Source organism: Molothrus aeneus, chromosome 6 (assembly GCF_037042795.1).
Source record: "Molothrus aeneus isolate 106 chromosome 6, BPBGC_Maene_1.0, whole genome shotgun sequence".
In the NCBI taxonomy this organism is placed as follows: domain Eukaryota; kingdom Metazoa; phylum Chordata; class Aves; order Passeriformes; family Icteridae; genus Molothrus; species Molothrus aeneus.
In genome coordinates this window covers 15293146-15311648 of record NC_089651.1, presented here as the reverse complement: position 1 = coordinate 15311648, position 18503 = coordinate 15293146, and the positions used below count along the sequence as shown (strand labels likewise).

The following is an 18503-nucleotide window of genomic DNA, read 5'->3' as shown; positions in this document are numbered from 1 at the left end:
GGAAGGAGAATGATTCCCAGTGTCAACCATATGTTGCATTCATCTAACTGAAGTGGCTTAATTACTGGTAGATGTTGCTGAGCTCATAAAGATACCTTTTTGCCAAGATTGTTTGCTGATAATTGCATTCCCAAAAAAAAAAAAAAAAAATCTGAGAAACTTCCTCCCCCACCAAGCTTCCCTTCCAGTCTTCCTTCAGCACCCTTTTCCTTTAGGTGCCCACCACAGATTCGCATCGAGAGATGCTTGTATGTAAAATTTCTGGAGGTCCTGTATTGTAAAGGCTCCTGTCTTGGTCTCTCTTGGGGCAGGGGAGGAACTGCAGTAGCTGTGCTCCAAATGCACGGCTCTGCTCCTCGGGAGAGGGAGCGGTGGTGATTTTGGAGTAGATTATTCCTCTAATTATGTAGCTGGTTTCAGTCTGGGATTAAGGCAGCTCAAATAATGACCTGACTTTTTGTAGCTGTAATGAGCAGCAAGCTCGGTCCTTCAAGACCCCTGATATTTTGAATCCTTTCCAAAAATATTCCTGTCGTCAAATCCAAAGTGGAATTTGGGATTTAGCGCTAAGGGGTAAGTGGGTTGGCGGTAACAACCAGCAGCCTCCCTCCGCTTCTGCCTATGCATTCTCATGATAAAGGGCACTTTAAAGCCCCTCTGACAATGAATGAGTCCTAGTTAAATATTTCAAGAACTTCTTTACATGGTTTCCCCTGATGCATGTACTGTTGAGACATCTGTCTTCCGTACTAATAAAGTAGTCTAGATTTAAAATGAACTTCATTGGATTGCTTTGAAACTATAGGCACATATGGTTCATAATTAGCTGGATATCTCTTATAGTTAAATGATTTTTTTTTTCTCTCCCTCTCTCTCTGTCGCCCATTCGCATCAATAATAGAAGCAAACAAAGTTCCAATTGTTCCCTGTTGCGGGACATTATGTGCCTGAATAAATGGATGTTGGCTGTGTCTACATGGATTTGCCATATGGCTACAAAGGCCGAAAGAATAGGGGCAGTGTGCTTTGTGCCGGGGCGCGGAGGGCCGGCCGGCTGGGTGGGGCAGGGCGCGGGGGCGGCCGCACACCTTCCCGCACCCCCGGCCCCGCGGGCTGCGGCACCGCGCCCTCCCTGCTGCGGACCGACAGCTCCGCTCGGGCAGTGCCCGTGGCCTGGGGTTATTTGCTTTAGAGCCCCGTGCCTAAACTGTCCCCGCGGTGAGAGCTTTCCTCCTGGGCCAGGCTGGGCACACCTCGTGGCTCCTCCGGCCGAGGTATTTGGGAGCTCGGAGCAGGGATCTTTCATTGCAAAAAGTCCTATTATTAGTTGCGGGCTGGGACAATGGAGGTCCCAAAGGCACCTGCTTTCATGAAAGCGAGAGAAAAGCCCATAAATCCTGGAGGATCCAGCTGCCTCACTCCGGGTATTGTTGGCTTTCATAAGGAAAGGGAAAAGCTATTTTTCTTTTCAAAGGGGGGGAAAATCGTATTGAGTCAGCGGCCACTGATGCGGGCGTGTAAAATAATCCCGTTCTGATTAAGCGATCATGGAGCTGGAGGTAATCAATGTTACTTTTACAGCCAGGAGCGTTTGGCGGCCGTGACAGCGGGGGGAGAGGTTGGGGGAAAAGAGGGGGGGCAGAGAGGAGCGCTGTGACGGGGGAAGACGATGTGGGCAAACCTTGAGCCTTATTCACCCTGAACCTCATTCTCTCAGCTCCCTCCCCCCTCCGTGGAAGTGTATCATACAGAGATCAGAAAGCCAGGGAGTGACGCCCTCTCGGTCCGCCCCAGCTGCTGGGTCCAGCGAGGGGGGGTGCAGCATTTCAGAGGTGCCAAATTGGGGTGTGGAATCGGAAAGGCATAAATCAGCCCAGTCAGTCCCCACGTCCTGGTCCTCCTCCCCATCTGCACTCTCCAGCATCCCAGTCCTGCACCACCTGCAGCCAGCAGCAGACCCGCTCTGTCCCCCTTTCCCGGGCAGCGCGGGGCTGGGATTCAGAGCAGGGCGAGCGCCCCGAGCCCTCGGGGCTGCCTGAGGATGCCGCGGCTTTAACCTGCCCTCAGGCCGTGGGGACGCCGCAAAGTGCTGCCGCTGCATGGCTGTGACAGCACTGTCACCAAAGCCCTGTCAAAATGCTGGCTGGGAGGGTTTATTTCGTCTCGTGGGAGGGTTTATTTCGTGTGAGTGTTGTTTTGCTTTTTACGTCTTTTAGGGCGAGCTGAAACTGCTGCCTTTCCCAGAACTGTTGTGTGCTTGTCCTGTAAATCATTGCTGGGCAAGAGGTACCAGGAAGTGCTTCCCTGCAGTAGCCAGGGCTCTGGGCTCCGGGCTGGGGAGTGAGGGCCCGCGGCCGAAAGAGGGGGAAGGGGGAAAGGCTTGCACAGCCTCGACAGGGGCGTCCCCCCGTGCTGAGCCCGCCGGGGACCCGGCCCGCACGCACCGGGCACCCCCCGAGGCTGTCCCCAACAGAGGCAGGCAGCGGCCACAGACGCGATGTGGCCAGGGGGGGCGGCCCCGGGCCAGCCGGGCTCCTCCGGGGGGGCACACACAGCCTCGGGAAGAAAGGGTGAACTGTTAGAAGTAACCATTACAGCGAGCCGAAAGGCGAAGGCAGGGTGTGATGAGGGCGTGTGCTCCCCTCATGCTTGGTTAACTCCGGCAGTACTCAGGAGTTTGAAGCTGTTTTTAAGGGAGAAAAGCCCTCCTTTCCCCTCCGCACCGCACGCCCGCTTTTGGCGGCGGGGAGCGCCCTCCCCGCGGCGGGGTCGCGCTCCGGGGGACCCGGGCCGAGGGAGGGAACCCCTGCCCCGAGAGACTCAGACGGGGCTGGGCTCCCCCGCCCCAGCCGCCGGGGCTGTCTCTGCCGCCCCCCTCCCCCCGGACTTCCCCTCCAGCACACACCAAGCAGGCTTGCGGCCGTTTCCTTTTATTTAATTTTATTATTGAAGTTGTGGCATTATTTGCAATGGCAGTGGTACAGACCGGCTCAGGATCCATTGAAACAGATTTGTCTTCAAGTAAAGTCTAAAAAATATTTTGATTCATAGCTACATCTTGTGAATGCAAAAAAAAAAAAATCCACTATAAAAATAAATTTACATTTTGTGAATAACAAAAGCAAATATAGTGCCCTTTGGCTTAACCAAAAGAAAAAAAAAGACTATTGGATGTCCAAGTTATCCACGTTTCTGACATAAATAGAAAATATAAGTTAGTATAACTCTTAAAAAAAGTTTTGTACAAATATACACTTGTTTTTTTAATTTTTCCTTTTTTTTGCACTGAGAGCTCAGCAGAGATTAAACATTTCTTATAAATGACTTTTAAAGCTTTACACTTCTGGCCAGTGTACTCACATTAGGCATAATACATTTCTATACAGAACGTCATACATTGCACTGTTGTACGATAACACTGCTCCGTGCGCGGCCGGCGCTGCGGCTCCGCTCCGGCTCCCGCAGCCGGGCCGGGCGGGCGCGGGGGGGTCCCGGCTCGCCGCGCCGCCCGCCCCGGCCCCCCGCGCCTCCGGGGCGTCGCGCCTCCCGCGGCGGCGCGCCTCTCCCGTGGGTGCAGTAGTGCAAAAGTCTGGAGAAGAACAAAAAAGAGGAGGGGGGGAAAAAATAAGCAGGGGAAAAAGAATTGGCCGCGGTATAGGAAGTAAGTAAGAGAGCGCGGCAGAAAGCGCCCGGACAGCCTCGCCCGCTCCCGGGGCGCGTCTTACCTGGCTCACCGGAGCCGCTTGCGGGGAGTCTGCTCAGCCGGCACGGCGGCGGGGGGCGGCGGGCAGCCGCTGGGGCGTTCCGCCGCCGCCGCCTTGGGCTCTGCCGGCCTTTTTCGCCTCGCGAAGAAATCTGGATGGGGGACGGAGAGGAAAGAGGGGTCCGTCAGCCAGTGCGGCGGGACGCCCCCCGTCCCCCGCGCTCCCCGGCTCCCCACGCACCTGTGATGCGGGCGGTCGGGCCCCTCCGGCGGAGCCGCATGCCGCGGCGGCGGGGCGCTGCGCGGTTCTCCCGGCTCAGGCGGCCCCCGGGGCCCTTGCCGGCGGCGGGCGGCGGCGGCGGGGAAGGGGGCGCCCGGACGAGGGGGACGCGGCACCGTCCCACCTGCAGAGTCTCCCGGTAGAAAGCGGGCACGGCGCCGGCCTCCACCTCCTCCCAGCGCAGGCGGCCGGGCCCCGGCAGCGGCGTGTCGGTTTGGAAGTTGTAGTCCCAGCGCCGCTGGTCGTCCTCCCCCATCTCCCGCAGGCGCTCCCGTAGCTCCCGGCCCAGCTCCTCGTGGTCCACCGGCCCGAAGAGGCTCCTGCAGACGGGGCTGCGGCCGTGCCCGACCAGGGCTCGCCGGGCCGAGAGGCGCTCCAGGGCGGCGGTGCCGGAGAGGTGCACGTTGGACATCGCCGCCGGGCCGGGAAGGCGTGGATGCCCCCCCGCCGCTCCTCTCCTGCCGTCCTGTCCCGTCCGCTCGCTCCCTCGCGCTCAGACCGGCCCTGCCTCCCGCCTTTGAACCCCTGCCCCCGGCGGCTGCCTTTTAAACCCCGCTCCCCGCGAGTGCGAGCAAAACACCATTAGCATAATAGTGTTTCCCTGCCGCCGGCCCGCCGCGATTGGCGGGGCCCCCCCCGCCGCCCCCCGGCCCCCGGCGGCAGCGCTCCTGCCCGCGCCCTCCATTGGCTGCGCCGGGCAGCGCCGCGCCGCCGCCGGCCGCATTGGCCCGCCCTGGCCCGGCCCGGCCCGGGGGGGCGGCCCCGGCGCTGGCCCGGCCCCGGAGGGCGGCTGCCGCGCTCCCCGCCCGCTGCCGGCCCCCGCTCCCTTTGTCTGCCGCCGGCCGCGGCTCCGCCGCCGCTTCCAAGCCCGCGACGTTCGGGGTTGTTTCTTTCCCCCCTCGCCCCGTGTTGCCTTTTCCGCGTGAAGAGTGCGTGTGGGAGCGTTTTTACTATTATTTTTCGCTACTATTTTGTTTGAGTTTTTAAATTTTTTTCTCCTCCAGGAGTGTCGCCAGTTTTTTCAGCATCCGTGGAGCGCGGGGGCTTGGGGCGGGGGAGGTGATGCGTGTGGAGGAAAACGGGATCGTTTCTGGCTCGGAGATTTTTATTACTCTGCTGCAAAACAAAGCGAGATGCTTGCATATTTCAAAACAAGCTGAAGGCTATTTTTAAAAATAGGGCTTCTCAGCTGCATGGAAGTAATAACTTGCAGCCTTAGTGAATAGAAGTACATTAAAACCACAGCATTTTCCTCTCCTGACTTTAAAACCCACATAATACGTGTTTGTTCACTGCAGATGAACTAATCTTGCTATTGTGTTGCCAGAGATCAGCTGGCTTGTGCTTTACATTTTCTGCAGGTCACTGCAATCATTGCTTTTTGTTGTTTTGGGATGGAGGAGTATGAAAGGAAAAGAAGGGGGAGCATAATTGACACCGTGCTAAAATTGGTCCCAGAACATCATCACAGTGTTGATGTGCGTCTCAGAGGGTCATCGTGGCAATGATTTTTTCATCTGCAGACAAGGGGAAAGAAGAACCTCTTTCATGCAGTGTGTTTGGGGACCCCCTCACTCATGTCCCTATGGCTCTTGCCTTTGGAAGTTCAAACCCTTGAGCAAAGACAACCTGGATGGTTTTATTTCCTAGAGGGAATAAAATTAATACTATTCCCAGGATGTGCTGGCTCTGCAGAGACCGCCCCAGATGCCTGCTTGCTGCAGGGCTGGAGGGGTTGCAGCTTTGGGCAATAGTGCCCACAGGTAGGTCTGCTTCAAGAAGAGAGGAATTTGTCTTTGCATCCATGCAAAGGCCTTGCCGTGCACCAAAGTCAGTCTGTGGTGTTTCCATATTTGTTCCACTTCTGTGACAGAGCAGCCCTCCAGCAGTGCTGGGGACCCCAGTCCCGCACTTGCCGTGCCAGTGAGGAGCTTGTGGCAGCTGGGACAGCCCCTGTCATCTCCCAGGTGCTGCACCTTCAGTGGTGCTTCCAAAGTCTGCCCGCACCAGGAGGTACCAGCAGTGCCCGTGGGTTTGGATGCACGGACCTGGGGCTGGCTGCTGCTGGCAGAGAGAATGTTGGAGCCTGGCTCACTGCACAGGAAGGATCTACCCATGCTCAGGCTGCTGAGCAGTGAGATGCCATGGCAGGTTTGATCTCCTGAAGTCATTTCCTGATATTTGTGGGGACAGGTGGGGTGCTCAGTGGGGAGCATCTGTAGCTTGGTGATGGAGAGAAGAAGATGCAGCAAGTGCCTTCAGGGTGCAGATCCCCACTTGTTTCCTGGGCTGGCATGGAGTCACACCTGGCAGAAGACTTTGCTGACCTGTGGTACAGACAGAGCACTTTCATTTCACTAATGGTGATAGCACTGGTGTTTTAAGAAATGTAAAGACTGTGTTCTTTTAAAGATGCCTGTTAAGATGTTATGTTCTTAACAGCCATTCTCAGTTTCCCAGGTGAGCTGGACAACCTACCCATGTGGCTGCTTTAGGTGACTATTACCCCACTGTCCTTTCTGTCCCAAAATGGCCCTTGAAGATGGCCATGTGGAGCTCTCTTGGCCCCAAGGTTATAATTTAGGGAGCAGGTCATGAAAAGTTCCTCATCACTAAGAGTTCATCATCTTAAAAAGCAGGAGGTGCACATCATTTAGGCACAGGTTCAGCCAGGAGAGGAGGTGTGGGTCTCACAAGCTGGGATGGTTGGAGAATATGGCACAGTGTTCACCTGGGGACTTCTCTCAGCAGCCATCAAATGCATCTCTCTGGATATAGGTTGGGGTGGTTCTAGGAATAAATGTGCTGTGCAGAGAAAATAATTTGAGGTCCTCAAGAAACCTGCTGGAAAAGTGCCCTCTGTGCAAGGCTGGAGCCAAAGGCAATGGCCAGGTCCCTGCAGACAGGAGCTCTTTGTGAGGAGTCCTCGTGAGCCTGCTGCCGTCCTCCCCCCGTGCCAGTGAGGCCAGCCCTTCCTGTGTTCTGCCTCCTTGATTTTAGACATTCCTGCCATGAAAGCTGCACCAGCAAGATCCCCTGCTATTTGCAAGATGTGGGCGTGCCCTCTGCAAAATCCACGTGTTGTCCTTCCAAACCCTTCCCCGAGGTTAGCCAATATTTACGCAGTGCTTGAGGGAGGCAAGGCACGACGGTTACAACGCTCAGGAGTTGCCTTGTGTGAGGCCACTTCACCTTCCAGCTCACCTGGGAGGTAAAGCAGCTCAGGTTTGAGATTACCACCCCTGGTGTTTTTAGTTCAGCTTCCTCACTGTTAATGCTCCCTAATGCTTTTGACTCGATTGTTTTGTCCCACTATACATTTCAGTTTTAAGGTGCTGGTGATACTCCTGGCCACTTTTTGCTCACAAGTTCTAGCATTGTCTGTTTTTCTTTTTTGTGTGGAGATAGAGAGCATCCAGCCCATTTGAGGAGGAAGTACTGTATGCACAGAGAGATGTTTTTAATTTAGTGGATCTGTGAACTCTCAGGCCAGAGGGGTAGGTTATGATCCTCTAAACCAGCAGTTTGCCTAACATGAGCCACAAAATCTTACCCAAGAGCTCCTACCACCAAGCCTACTAGCTTCTTTAGAAATTCCTGCTCCAGAACACTGAGCAGAGTAATTACTGCTATGGTTAGAACAATGCCCCATGAGAATGGAACGTTTTTGCTCAAAATATCCAAGTCATATCTGCTTATGTCAGGAAAAATAATGGCTTTAACTAGTGTGTATTCCTGCTGGCTGTTCTGTTTCAAAAGGGTGAGGGGAGGGAACAGCAAACTCCTTTATGGCCTGTGCATCATTGCAAAGGGATTGCAATTGCAGGAGGTTTATTGCATTTGACTATTTCTGTTTGGAAAGGGTCCAGGTTGAGTGTCAGAGCCAGGGCTGAGTCTGATGGCTTGGCAGATAGGGGAAGAGAGGTCCTTGCACTGTAAACTGAGCAAGGAGTAACCAAGGAGATTTGATAAGAAGTTATGGAGGTAACAAAAGAGAGATTCTCGGTGCTGTCATTCTGATGGGGCTGGCTGTTGTGCAATTCCAGGTTAACTTATTCAGAAGAGAGGGTTTAGTGAGATGCTTATGTATAGAGGCAAACAGTCCCCATGATGTGGTGCCATGGAGGAGCACTCCTTTGTCTTTTGGCAAGTCTTGGAGTGAACTTCTCCTGCAGGGATTGTCCTCAGCATGCTGCCAGACAAGCAGACCTGTTGTTGGGCCCCTGAGGCTGCAAGGTTTGTGCTTTGCTCTCCTCTCATTTCCTTTAGTACACGGTTATTATCTACGCTCAGCAATGTTTAACTCAAGATTCTTCAACTGTTGTGCGATCTACATGTGATTGCTTCATTTCAGAACATGTTATATCCCATAATTGCTTTAGCAGAGGCATAGACCAATAGACAGTGGTACTTTATCTCCTTTGCACTTCTCTTTTACTAAGCATGTGATCATAAGCAATTTGCATTTATACCAGTGGCAATTTTGCTTGGTACTTTGGAATCCTGCTTAAATAAACTGATTACAATTAAGGTTCAAGTCAGGACAGACTGCTCAATCTCTTCATCGAGGCTTTTCTACCACCAAAGTGACAATTCAAATTATTCAAACTGGTATAGACTCAGAATTTTCCATTTCTTGACAAGGTCATAAAGTCTCAAATTACTAGATTTGATAGCTGGGCAAAACCACACTATTACAGGGGTTAAAATGGGTAAAGGAAATCTGAGCAGAACCCTGGAAAAATTCTGGCAGCTTTAATTCAGTTTGAATTGCTTTTTGTTGTGTTCTCAAAAAAAAAAAAAAAAAAAGGCATAAGCTAATATCTCAGACAAAAAAAAAAATTGCTTCATTTAATTTAATTTCCTTTAATTATTTTTTTTATTATGCCTTCTGTTCTTGGTTGTTATAAGAAGAGCCAGCCTTGCTGTCCAGCTGCTGTGCATCATTAGGGTAGCACAAAGGTAGCAGTGAATTTAGCCTAATCTATTGATGGACCTGCCAGTACACCAGGGGCCATTGCATTCTCTCCTCACACTCCTCTTTTGCTCTTGCCATCATGTTGTTTTACTAGATGAACTCCACTCGCCATCTGGCTCCTCATCCTGACTGGGAGCCTGGCTCGTTTGCAGGATGCTGTTATCTGGGGAGGCAGGCTGGCAATGGCAGGTACTGAGCAGCATTTTCAGCTCGCCGTGCGTACCTGTGGAGGGTGGCCCTTTTTTGCTTGCTGTCTGTGTAGTGATATTTTAGCAGTAGTTAAATGCTCCATTTATTTATACTCCCTGCTTTTCTGTTGGTGTAATTGCTGTCAAAGTCATGCTCCACACTCACAGGTCCTGTTCATTGCCACTCTTTGCATTGAACTAGAGGTTTGCGTTTTGCTTGTTTTGACATTCCCCTCGCCTTTCATCTTGATCCACGGTAGTATTATTTTTGGAGTAGCTTTTCATAGGTTATTTCTACTTTATGTAGGGGGAGGTAGTGGTGAAGGGGCCATTACGCAGGTTTTATTTTTGGTTTCATGTTTCTTAAGTAAACAGGTTTTTTACTGCTGGTAGTCTAGTCCTGAAGGAGATCCTTCATGGCCTGGACTGTTACAGAGGGGAGGTGCCTGGTCCCCAAGCAAGCCCAAGAGCAGCGGTAAGTGCATCGGAGGCATCTTCACATGGATCCCAGCACATGCCTACAGGGAACAAAGCCTACAGAGTATGAAAAAACTCCCCAAAGCCCTAGAAACGTCATGAAATCTGACTGTGAAAGCAACACACACCCGAGAAGTGGAGGCTGTCTAAAGAATGCTGACGACAAAGACCTTAAAAACAGCGTGAAGGGAGAGTTAAACGACCCAAGTTTTACGCGGCCCAGTCCGTGCGGCGCTGCCGGAAAACCCCGAGGGAGCCGCGTTTGCTCTCGGGCCGTGCCCGCACCTCGTCCCTGCCCCGGTGCCCATCCACCCCGAGCCCCGTCCGGCGCGGCGGAGCCGGGGATGCGGCGATGCGCGGGGCAATGGTGCCCTCTAATGTCGGCCCTGCCGCCTTCCCCGCTCGCTCCGCAGCCTCCGCAGCCTCCGCACCCGCCCCGCAGCGCCAGCCCCGCTGTGCCCGCAGCACCCGGAGCATCCCGGAGCACACCTCGCCCCGCAGCGCCAGCCCCGCTGTGCCCGCAGCACCCGGAGCATTCCGGAGCACACCTCGCCCCGCAGCCCCTGCACCTTCCCGGCAGCGCCAGCCCCGCTGTGCCCGCAGCACCCGGAGCATCCCGGAGCACACCTCGCCCCGCGGCGCCAGCCCCAGTGTGCCCGCAGCACCTCTGCCTTGTCGGCGCCTTCTCCTGCCGTCCAACCCCGGGGCTGGCTGCCCCCGGGGGACATGAGGTGCTGCTGTTCGCCGCCTAAGGGGCTCCGGGCTGGGCTCTACCTCGTTTCAGGCTCTCTGCTTCCCCACAGAGATCCGTCAGGGCATGGTTTGCTGGGGACACTGCTCCCCAGGCCGCCCTGGGCATCTTTGGGGGAGCAGATTATGGAAAAGGGCAGATTTTCATTCCATACGGTGTGTACAGTGCTTCTAGAGTAAGGAAATACATTGTAGCTGTAATAACCATCCTAGTTCTTTGGCAAAATTTATGAATAGAAGAACACACTCACTTTACTTTGTGAGAAATTAGGGTTGAGGTGCAACTTGGCTATTGTAGACCCATAGAATGGCTTGCTTTGCAAAGGACATTAAAGGTTATCTTGACACCTTCCACCAGAACAGGTTGCTCAGAGCCCCATCCAACCTGGCCTTGAACATTTCTAGGGATGGGGCATCCCCAGCTTCTCTGGGCGAAATATACCAGTGTCTCACCACCCTCACAACAAAGAATTTCTTCTTAATATCTATCCTAAATCTTTTGGTTTAAAACCATTAGCCCTCCTTCTGTCATTGCCACTTCTCAAATAAGACAGATGTGACTTAACTCAGTGGCACTCTAACCCTGGCAATCCAAGAGAAGCAGATCCAGTTGTAGAGGATGCAGACCTTGAGACACTTGTCTGGCTTCATGGAGGCCTGGCGTGTCTCAAGGAGCCCCAGGAGTTTTGTCTCTTTTACATTTTGCTGCGGCGGGTTCCCTCTCTAGGAGCGGCTGGCAAAGCAGTGCGGTGCTGTGGGATCTGGCTGTTCCTTCTCTTGTGCTCCAGGCTGGATTCCCTCTGCTTATCTGCCTCTCCTTCAGGGCTTGCTCCCCCCATTGGAGCGATGGGCTGTTGAGATATCCTGCGGTGACGCAGCATGGTGAGATCATCTTCCCTCCCTCCTCACCCCCCGGCTTCTTGTTTGCAATCTTTGATTCATTTATCTTCTTGCCTACGGCTTTAAATTTGCTTTTAAGGTAGTAACTTTCTGAAGACACAGCATTAAAATTTTATTTTTTTCTTAATCTTGGAAAGCAATCACTTTATAATCTCTCTACTAGAATCATAGCATTAATTTTGCTGCAAGCTTTGAATGTGGACCAAACATCACCCAGCCAGTGGTGAACCTGCAGAGGGAGGGGTTCAAAGAACTCCCCTGGGGGAGTCCATCATTCTACAGCAGTTTAACCATAATAGGGCTGCCATGCCCACAGTCAGGTATGTATTCCTACAGAGTGAGGAGTTAATTTTACCTGGCTCCAGCAGCACATTTATACAATGCAGAACAATTACTTCTGTGCCCCATTGCTGGGAGCTCAGCCTGTGTTTTATGTATACATGGGGTGGCATTAAGGGATTTGTATGTGCCATCCACAGCAGCACTCAGCACAAATCCCACCAGCCTTCAGCCTCCTGCAGATCCCGAGAGAAAGCAAGTGCCATGTCCCCTAACAGGGCAGAAGAGGTGGAAGGCCACAGGTAGCACTGGCCTAAAGTCTTTCTAATGGTTTGCATTACACCCACTGACACAGCCATTTCTTAATGAGGCAGTTCTTGAGCTTTGGACAGAGGCTGGAAGGACGTGTTATCTGAGATCATGGTTGGAAATGTTACTAAATACTCTGATTACGTGATTTTAATGTCCCTTGGTAGATGGTGGAGGCCAGGAGAAAGTCAAGTTTGTTCCTGTGCTGTGACCAGGTTGAAAAATCATCAGGTTGTGCTGTAGCCTTTCAAGTTTCCCCTTAGCAGCTGCTCCGAAACTTCTTTCAGGAGTTATTGCTAAAACAAGGGTGTAGGGCAATGAGCTCCAGGTGCCCAGCTCTCCATTTCAGCTAGGATGACTTTTGGACTTTGGACAGGAGAATCTGGCACAAAGAGATTAATTTGTACCTGAGTTTCTCAATTAAACTTTAATTCCTTGAAGGTGCAATTAAAACCACACCCTGATGCTGTGCAAGATAACAGATATCTCACTGGTGCTCAGTGAGCACGCACGTGAGGGCATTTCAAAATGACATGGTACAAATTCTTCTGGTGTGAACCAGGAGACACATTCTCAAACATACTCATGACCAAATGGGTCTGAAACAAATGTTTTCCTAACAGTAAAAACAGAAGAGAAGCTGGATGAAAGACTTGAAAGTTAAATCCTGCCAGCATGGAAATCAGAGGCAAAATTCCCAGTGAATTGGGGTCATGGTTTCAGTCCAAAGCCAAGTAATCCAGATCCTGTACTTCTCAAAGTAAAAATGAGTCAGCTGGTCATCGTTGGTATTCAAAGAGAAAACAGAAACCAGGTGAAATCATTTAAGCTGACAGTGGCCAAATGGTTGTGAGTTTGCTCTGGAAGGAAATAAATACATCTGGAGGTGCTATGTTTACAGAATCTCATTGCTTTCTGGATCAAATGCACTTGCTTTGCAGATAGAAGAATGGCTATTTTTTTTTCTCCTTTTTTAACCACCAGGCTGCAACTTTAATCTAGAGTCTTTTCATGCACCACAGCCATTAAGCAAGATTTGTCTGTGACCTGCCCTGGCAGTCCTGCAGCTTCTGAGGGTACCTCCAGTGGGATTTGTGGTGGTTGTTGTTTCACCTGTGCAGAGATGGCTGAATTTGGCAATTTGATTGATGGGGCTTAGAAGGAATAGAACCCACTACTCCCCTGGCAGCACTGGGCAATAAATAAAAGGAATAAATCCTTATTGTTTTGTTTTGAAGGTAGTGAGGAGAGAGGCTGGGCAGACCTGCTGAGTAGATTGGTGTCAGTTTTAACAGGAGCCTTCAGGACCCAGTCAAGTTTGGAAGTTGGGGAATTACTTCCCAGCACCCTACCTAGGGGCAGTTTTACAGAGCTAGTCTAAAAATTTGTAAAACTTGCTTGATTTCTGCATTGTGAGCCTGTAATCGTCTCAGGGACAAGCTTTAAAAAGTATTTTGAAATATTTTTTTAAAATAAATAGCTCTTAGGGATTTTGTCTTGGGAAAATTTGTGTGTGCTCTCATGTCCTGATGCCAGGGTTGGATCCTAACAGTGTGCAAAGTCTGTTCTGGTTCTTTATAAAGAGAGATAAATTTAATTCACAGGTCCTGGTGTTCCAAAATAATTCTGAAGAACTATTACAAGAAATGTGCTTTCAAGAGAGAACAATTGAGCAGGTTTGGAGTTTTCTTGTGACAGACATACCTGCAACATGCTAGAAATGCATCCTCATTGTTGGCTCTGAGGGAAGGCTGTGCCTGTAGAGGTTGAAACTGGAAATAAGGGAATCAAATGGTACCATGCAGGTTCTGGCTTCTTACAGCAAAATTTCAGATATATTTGAAGAGGGATTTAATTATATGATAGAGTAGGCTGAGCTTAGAGAGGTGTTTTCTAAACTTTTCCACTCTTAACTATCTGTCCATGCTAGAGTTGTATTCAGTGTTCAGCACTGGTTTTGCTTGAAAATTTTCCCCAAACCACTGTGAGGATTTCTCATATCCCACTCAAGAGCCTTAGTGGGTTTCCCCTACAATCTCAGTGCTAAGGAGTCCATGAGGAATTCCCACTTCCAGCATAGGCGATTTTAAATTTCTTTTTGTCTCAGGTAAATTCAAGCAGAGATTTTATGGGCAGGCCAGGACGAAGCAATGAAGCATCTCCAAAGCCTTCTGGTGGCTTGAACAAGAAACCCAGTGTTTGTAGAACTGTCATTGTTCTTGTATTTCTAACTAAAATCAAGATTGTAATTGTTCTCCCCGAGTAGCCGTGGCTACAGCTCTTGTTGCTGATGCAGGGAGTGCAGACCTAGCTGGCAGAGAGGACACCTCCAAGGGCTTGTGTCCTCCAGATCTTTAAAAACTTTGGTTTTCCTGCTGAGTTGACTGATACTCAGGGGTACATGCTCTGCTCTGATTTGCAACAGTGTGAGCTCCAGGATTTGCTCTGACCTTACAAGACCATTCAAGCCTTCATCTGAAATGAGGTGTTTTACTTAGAGGGAGAAGAACAAGAACCTTGGATGAGGCTTTGTAAGTCATTTAGAGTCCAGATCAGTCAGGGGCTGTGAAGCCATGTTTGCACATTTCACCATTTTTGGGCTGCTGATAAATCCAGCCTGCATGACTCTGGATATCTTTGTTCTCTCCCAGCCATAGGCAGCAAATCTCTGCAACATAGGCTTATCCCCCACTCATGTAGGGAGTGGAGCCATGGGGTCAGCTGTCCTCTCCCCACTCCTGGCATGTTGGTTCTGTGCAAGACTGGGAGAGGAAATGTCTCCCCTGGCCCTGAGCTAGTAAGGATTTGTCTCAGCATGTAGCACAGACCCCCTTCTGTGCAGGGGGATGTGCAAGGTTTTACAGACACATGCTCTGCCCTTTCCTCCCTGCTCCATACAGAAACATGCACTTGCAGGAGCACTGGATACACACCCGTGTTTTGTTTGTGCTGTGTACAGCTTTGCTGGAAGGCTGAATGACAGAGGGATTCTTGTTACATTGTGTTGCTGGTGGTCTCCTGAATGCTTGAGATTTATAAATCAGGCAATTGTTTGATTCTGACACAGGAAAATGTTTTGGTAAAGGCAGAAGGCTTGAGACTAGTTGAAAATGTCTGGGACTCCCATTGTGTGGAGAATGTTATGTGTGCAGAGGAAATCTGCAGCATTCCTACAGCAAACCACAACAAGAAGCTCCATACAGCCCCAATCAGTCACAATTCTCATATAAATTATAATGGCCTAAATGTTATTTAAATGATAAACAGCTTTTGCATTCCAGACATTGCTGCAATTCCAGAAGGTGGCTGTGTAATACCAGCTGAATGAAATATTGTACATTGCAGGCGAAGTTTGAGCCTCCATTTGTGTGTGCGTCCGGATTTATCACTTCTGGAATATTCTTTGGCTGTGAACCCCAGACTCCCAATGCACTGTGCGTACCTTGGAGCCCAGGGCTTCATCCATTATCCAGCAGTGAGTTGTCTGAAGACTGGGCATGCCAACATGCCAGGAAGCTGAAGACACGACCACAGAGGCAGCAGAAGCATCCATTGATTCTGGGCTGTCACCACGGCATATTAGAGTGTGGAGTTTTGCCTGGGCCCTGCTCAGCAGCTGATGGAACAACCAGTCCTTCAGTCACATTTTCCTCCAGAGATGGACAGGTTAGGTCTGCTGGAAACAAGTGTGGCTTGTGAAGAAACAATGTCAGGTCTAGGAGAGACCATTTGCCCAGCAGAGAGGCCATGCGGCAGATCTGGGCTTTCACTAAGGGTCATCTTTTGCTTGCTGATTCTTCAGTGTTCTGGCATAACAGACTGGAGGCATTTGCTGGTTTTTGGTGTCCCTGCTTGAAGGAGAGGCAGCCCAGCAGTGTGCCTGCACTGCATGGCAACAGCTCACTGAAACTTGAGGGGTTTCTGTTTGCTTGGGAGAAATTCTGGGTAGGGAGGGCCACAGCCATGGCCACAGCTGGGAGATGATGCAGGGAGAGTCCTCAGGCTGAGCTGAAATCATCCTAATGGTTTCACTCAGTGTGAGCAGGCACAGAAGGCTCCTGCCCCAGTGAGGTCCTGCTGGAGCCCAGGAGACTGGATGGGTACAAAAACTGAGTTTTTCTTCCTATTTGGTCATGTTAGTTTTGGTGTAAATCCCCTGAATTCAGGCCACAGGATTTTTCCAAAACTCCTTTACAATTGACACAGTCTCTGTCTCATCTGCATGCTTTGTTGTCAAATTCCAGCATTCAGAAATGTTCTCTTTTATTTTAATTTTTCCAGAATATTAGAGAGAAGAAACTGCCCTGTGGTTAACAAGGGGACTGGCATCCAAAGGATGATTGAATGTGACTCCAGCCTCTTCCACAAACTTCCTCTGTTTTCAGGGAAGTCATTAAACCCCTCTGTCTGTTAGAGTCCCATCTGCAAGACAAGGAGGATTTAATCTCATCTGAATCTCAACCTCTTTTTGTGGTTACAGGGCACCAAATGAGGCTTCAGTATTAGTTGGAGCTTTGGGGGTCTACCACTAAAAAGTTAATAATAACCAGCCATATTTCATAGAATCATAGAATGCTTTGGGTTGGAAGGGACCTTTCAGATAAAATGTTATTTGCAGTTTAATATGCTAAGTAACAAAGGCTTTACCAAGAGAATGAACAATAGCCTTTTCCATTTTACAAAATAATTTGCCAGGCATAATAAGTGCACCAGCATTTTTATAAAAACAAATTAGAAATAATTGCTTTTTGCAATTTAATACACACATAGAAAAAGCCAAAAGAGCTCAGCAGCTACCAGGAATCTGATTTCATTGTCGATTTGGACTGTCTCTGCAGTTTTATGAAAATCCCTGAAGACTGTGCTATTTTGTAAACTAAACATGGCTGCTTTTTTTCCTTTTTTTGCTGGCCATGTGGAGTCTTTTTCCATTCATTAGCGAGCTGCTTTTTTCATGGATACAATTAGACAAAGGAATAAATCAGTCAACAAACTTGGGATATAATTTTGGCAATACCAGGCCATCTATGCTCTTATTTGCTTAACTGTATAAATCTTTCACCAGAATACAAATGAGGCCTGTTCCCTTAGTCATGGGGTTGGGGAAAGAGAGGGATCAGGCCAGATCCTGCAGATTTGATGGCTCCCACCGACCATGGCTGGTGTTGAGCAGTTTCCCTCATTACAGCCATTCAGCATTCCCACTATTGAGGAATCGCTTTGAGATAATTCTTCCATTTCCTTTCTCATGTTGCAGAGTTGAAGAAACATGCCCAGGACAATGGCTCCCTGAGGACTGGGACTCTGTGAAGGGTTGCTATGTCCCTCCATGTCTGAATGTCTGCCTGCCTCACTGTTGTTGGTTGGTGGCCTCTCAGTGCTCTCCCAGAGGGAGGAAGGGTTTCCTCTGCCGCTCCTTGGGCAGGGAGATGAGGTATGTTCATAATGCTCCAACTTGCACCTCATGTCTCTCCTGGCACCCACAGTACCCAGCACACAGAGATGCTGTTTCTCTTTGCAAGGAGAAGTGAAAGTTTTGTTGACAGCAAGAGGCAGTGATTCCCTCCCTGGCATTCCCAGCCAGCTGTCATGCTTGCCATGGGTGTGCATGCACACCCACAAGGGCAAGGATTTGTGACTGATCTGTGTTGGAGCAGGATTTGCTTCATCCCATCTCTGATTTTTTTGTGTAGCTGAAGACACTGGCCAGTTCAAATTCATAGAGGATTGAGGCCTGAGAGATGCCTTTCATTGCAGGGCATTATATCTGCATTTTCATCCCTCTTCAAGGTTCCTTTGGGACTGAAAACTTTGTTTGACCCCCTGCAGGCTCCCACCCAGGGTACCTCATGTTCCTCCAGATCATATTAGCTTCCTCTGTGGAAGAAAAAACAAGTTCAGAGAAGGATTCAAGATTTATTTACCCCCAGTTCATTGTTTTCCAACCAACATTTTCAACTTCTGATGTGGGTGGATTTCCCTTCCCTATGCATGTACTAGCCTTGCTTCCCATTCCAGCAATTTAAGAAAAATTTCTGCCCAAGTAACATAAACAGTGAGCCTTTATGATTTTTTAAAAGATGTTCTCAGGTTTCCTGCTCTATTTTTGTCAGAGATCAGATAAATTCAGATAAATAGGCCTCAGGAAAGACACACCAGGATGGCAGCAATAAATACTCCAAAATTGCTGAGAATAAGTGTCAAGGCTTAATGCATAGCTAATGGATTAATCTGCAATTTTACCACAAGATATTTATCTCCTTGCTCATTTTCATGGTAGTCTCCCTGAAATATATGTCTATTCAAAGTTTATTTATCCTACCCAAGAAAACTCATTTCCTCTTCATAACCTGTTCCTCCCCAGTTTTAAAATTAATTTTGTTTTTCAAAGATGGCTTGTCAGTGACCGAGTGCTACCCATGGTGTAGTCTATAATTAAGCCAGAAGGAGCTTTTAGATAACAGTGCAGTGCCAGCTTATGCCATCTGTCATTAGTGGTGCATTATCACTGCAGGTATAAACGAGCTGGCCCTGAGCTGCATGGCTGCAAACGTGGTGTTCAGTGGAGCATAGCTGGGAACGGGGTTAATCTCTACCATACTTAGGCTCCTGCAGACATTTTCGGTCAGGCTTCTCACT

The 18503-nt window shown here is 49.9% G+C and overlaps 2 protein-coding genes across 2 annotated transcripts; both read right to left on the bottom strand.

Moving 5' to 3' along the window:
• Window positions 1–2919: 2919 nt before the first annotated feature.
• CDKN1C (cyclin dependent kinase inhibitor 1C) lies at window positions 2920–4486 on the bottom strand. Its single transcript, XM_066552362.1, has 3 exons — window positions 3945–4486; window positions 3726–3855; window positions 2920–3589 (listed from the first exon to the last, which is right to left on the bottom strand). The coding sequence occupies exons 1-2, from the start codon at window positions 4393–4395 to the stop codon at window positions 3731–3733; spliced, it is 576 nt and encodes a 191-aa protein (XP_066408459.1). The 5' UTR covers window positions 4396–4486; the 3' UTR covers window positions 2920–3589; window positions 3726–3730.
• Window positions 4487–4528: 42 nt separating this feature from the next.
• LOC136558206 (alanine and glycine-rich protein-like) lies at window positions 4529–6100 on the bottom strand. Its single transcript, XM_066552527.1, has 2 exons — window positions 5896–6100; window positions 4529–4896 (listed from the first exon to the last, which is right to left on the bottom strand). Exons 1-2 carry the CDS (start codon window positions 6098–6100, stop codon window positions 4529–4531), a joined length of 573 nt encoding a protein of 190 aa, XP_066408624.1.
• Window positions 6101–18503: the final 12403 nt, after the last annotated feature.

Coding starts and splice junctions, on each gene's coding strand:
- CDKN1C (XM_066552362.1), bottom strand. CDS start 4,395: ATGTCCAACGTGCACCTCTCCGGCACCGCCGCCCTGGAGCGCCTCTCG. Junction 3,856..3,944: donor CCCGACCGCCCGCATCACAG/GTGCGTGGGGAG, acceptor TCCCCCATCCAG/ATTTCTTCGCGAGGCGAAAA.
- LOC136558206 (XM_066552527.1), bottom strand. CDS start 6,100: ATGGGTAGATCCTTCCTGTGCAGTGAGCCAGGCTCCAACATTCTCTCT. Junction 4,897..5,895: donor GCTCCTCACTGGCACGGCAA/GTGCGGGACTGG, acceptor CACGCGGAAAAG/GCAACACGGGGCGAGGGGGG.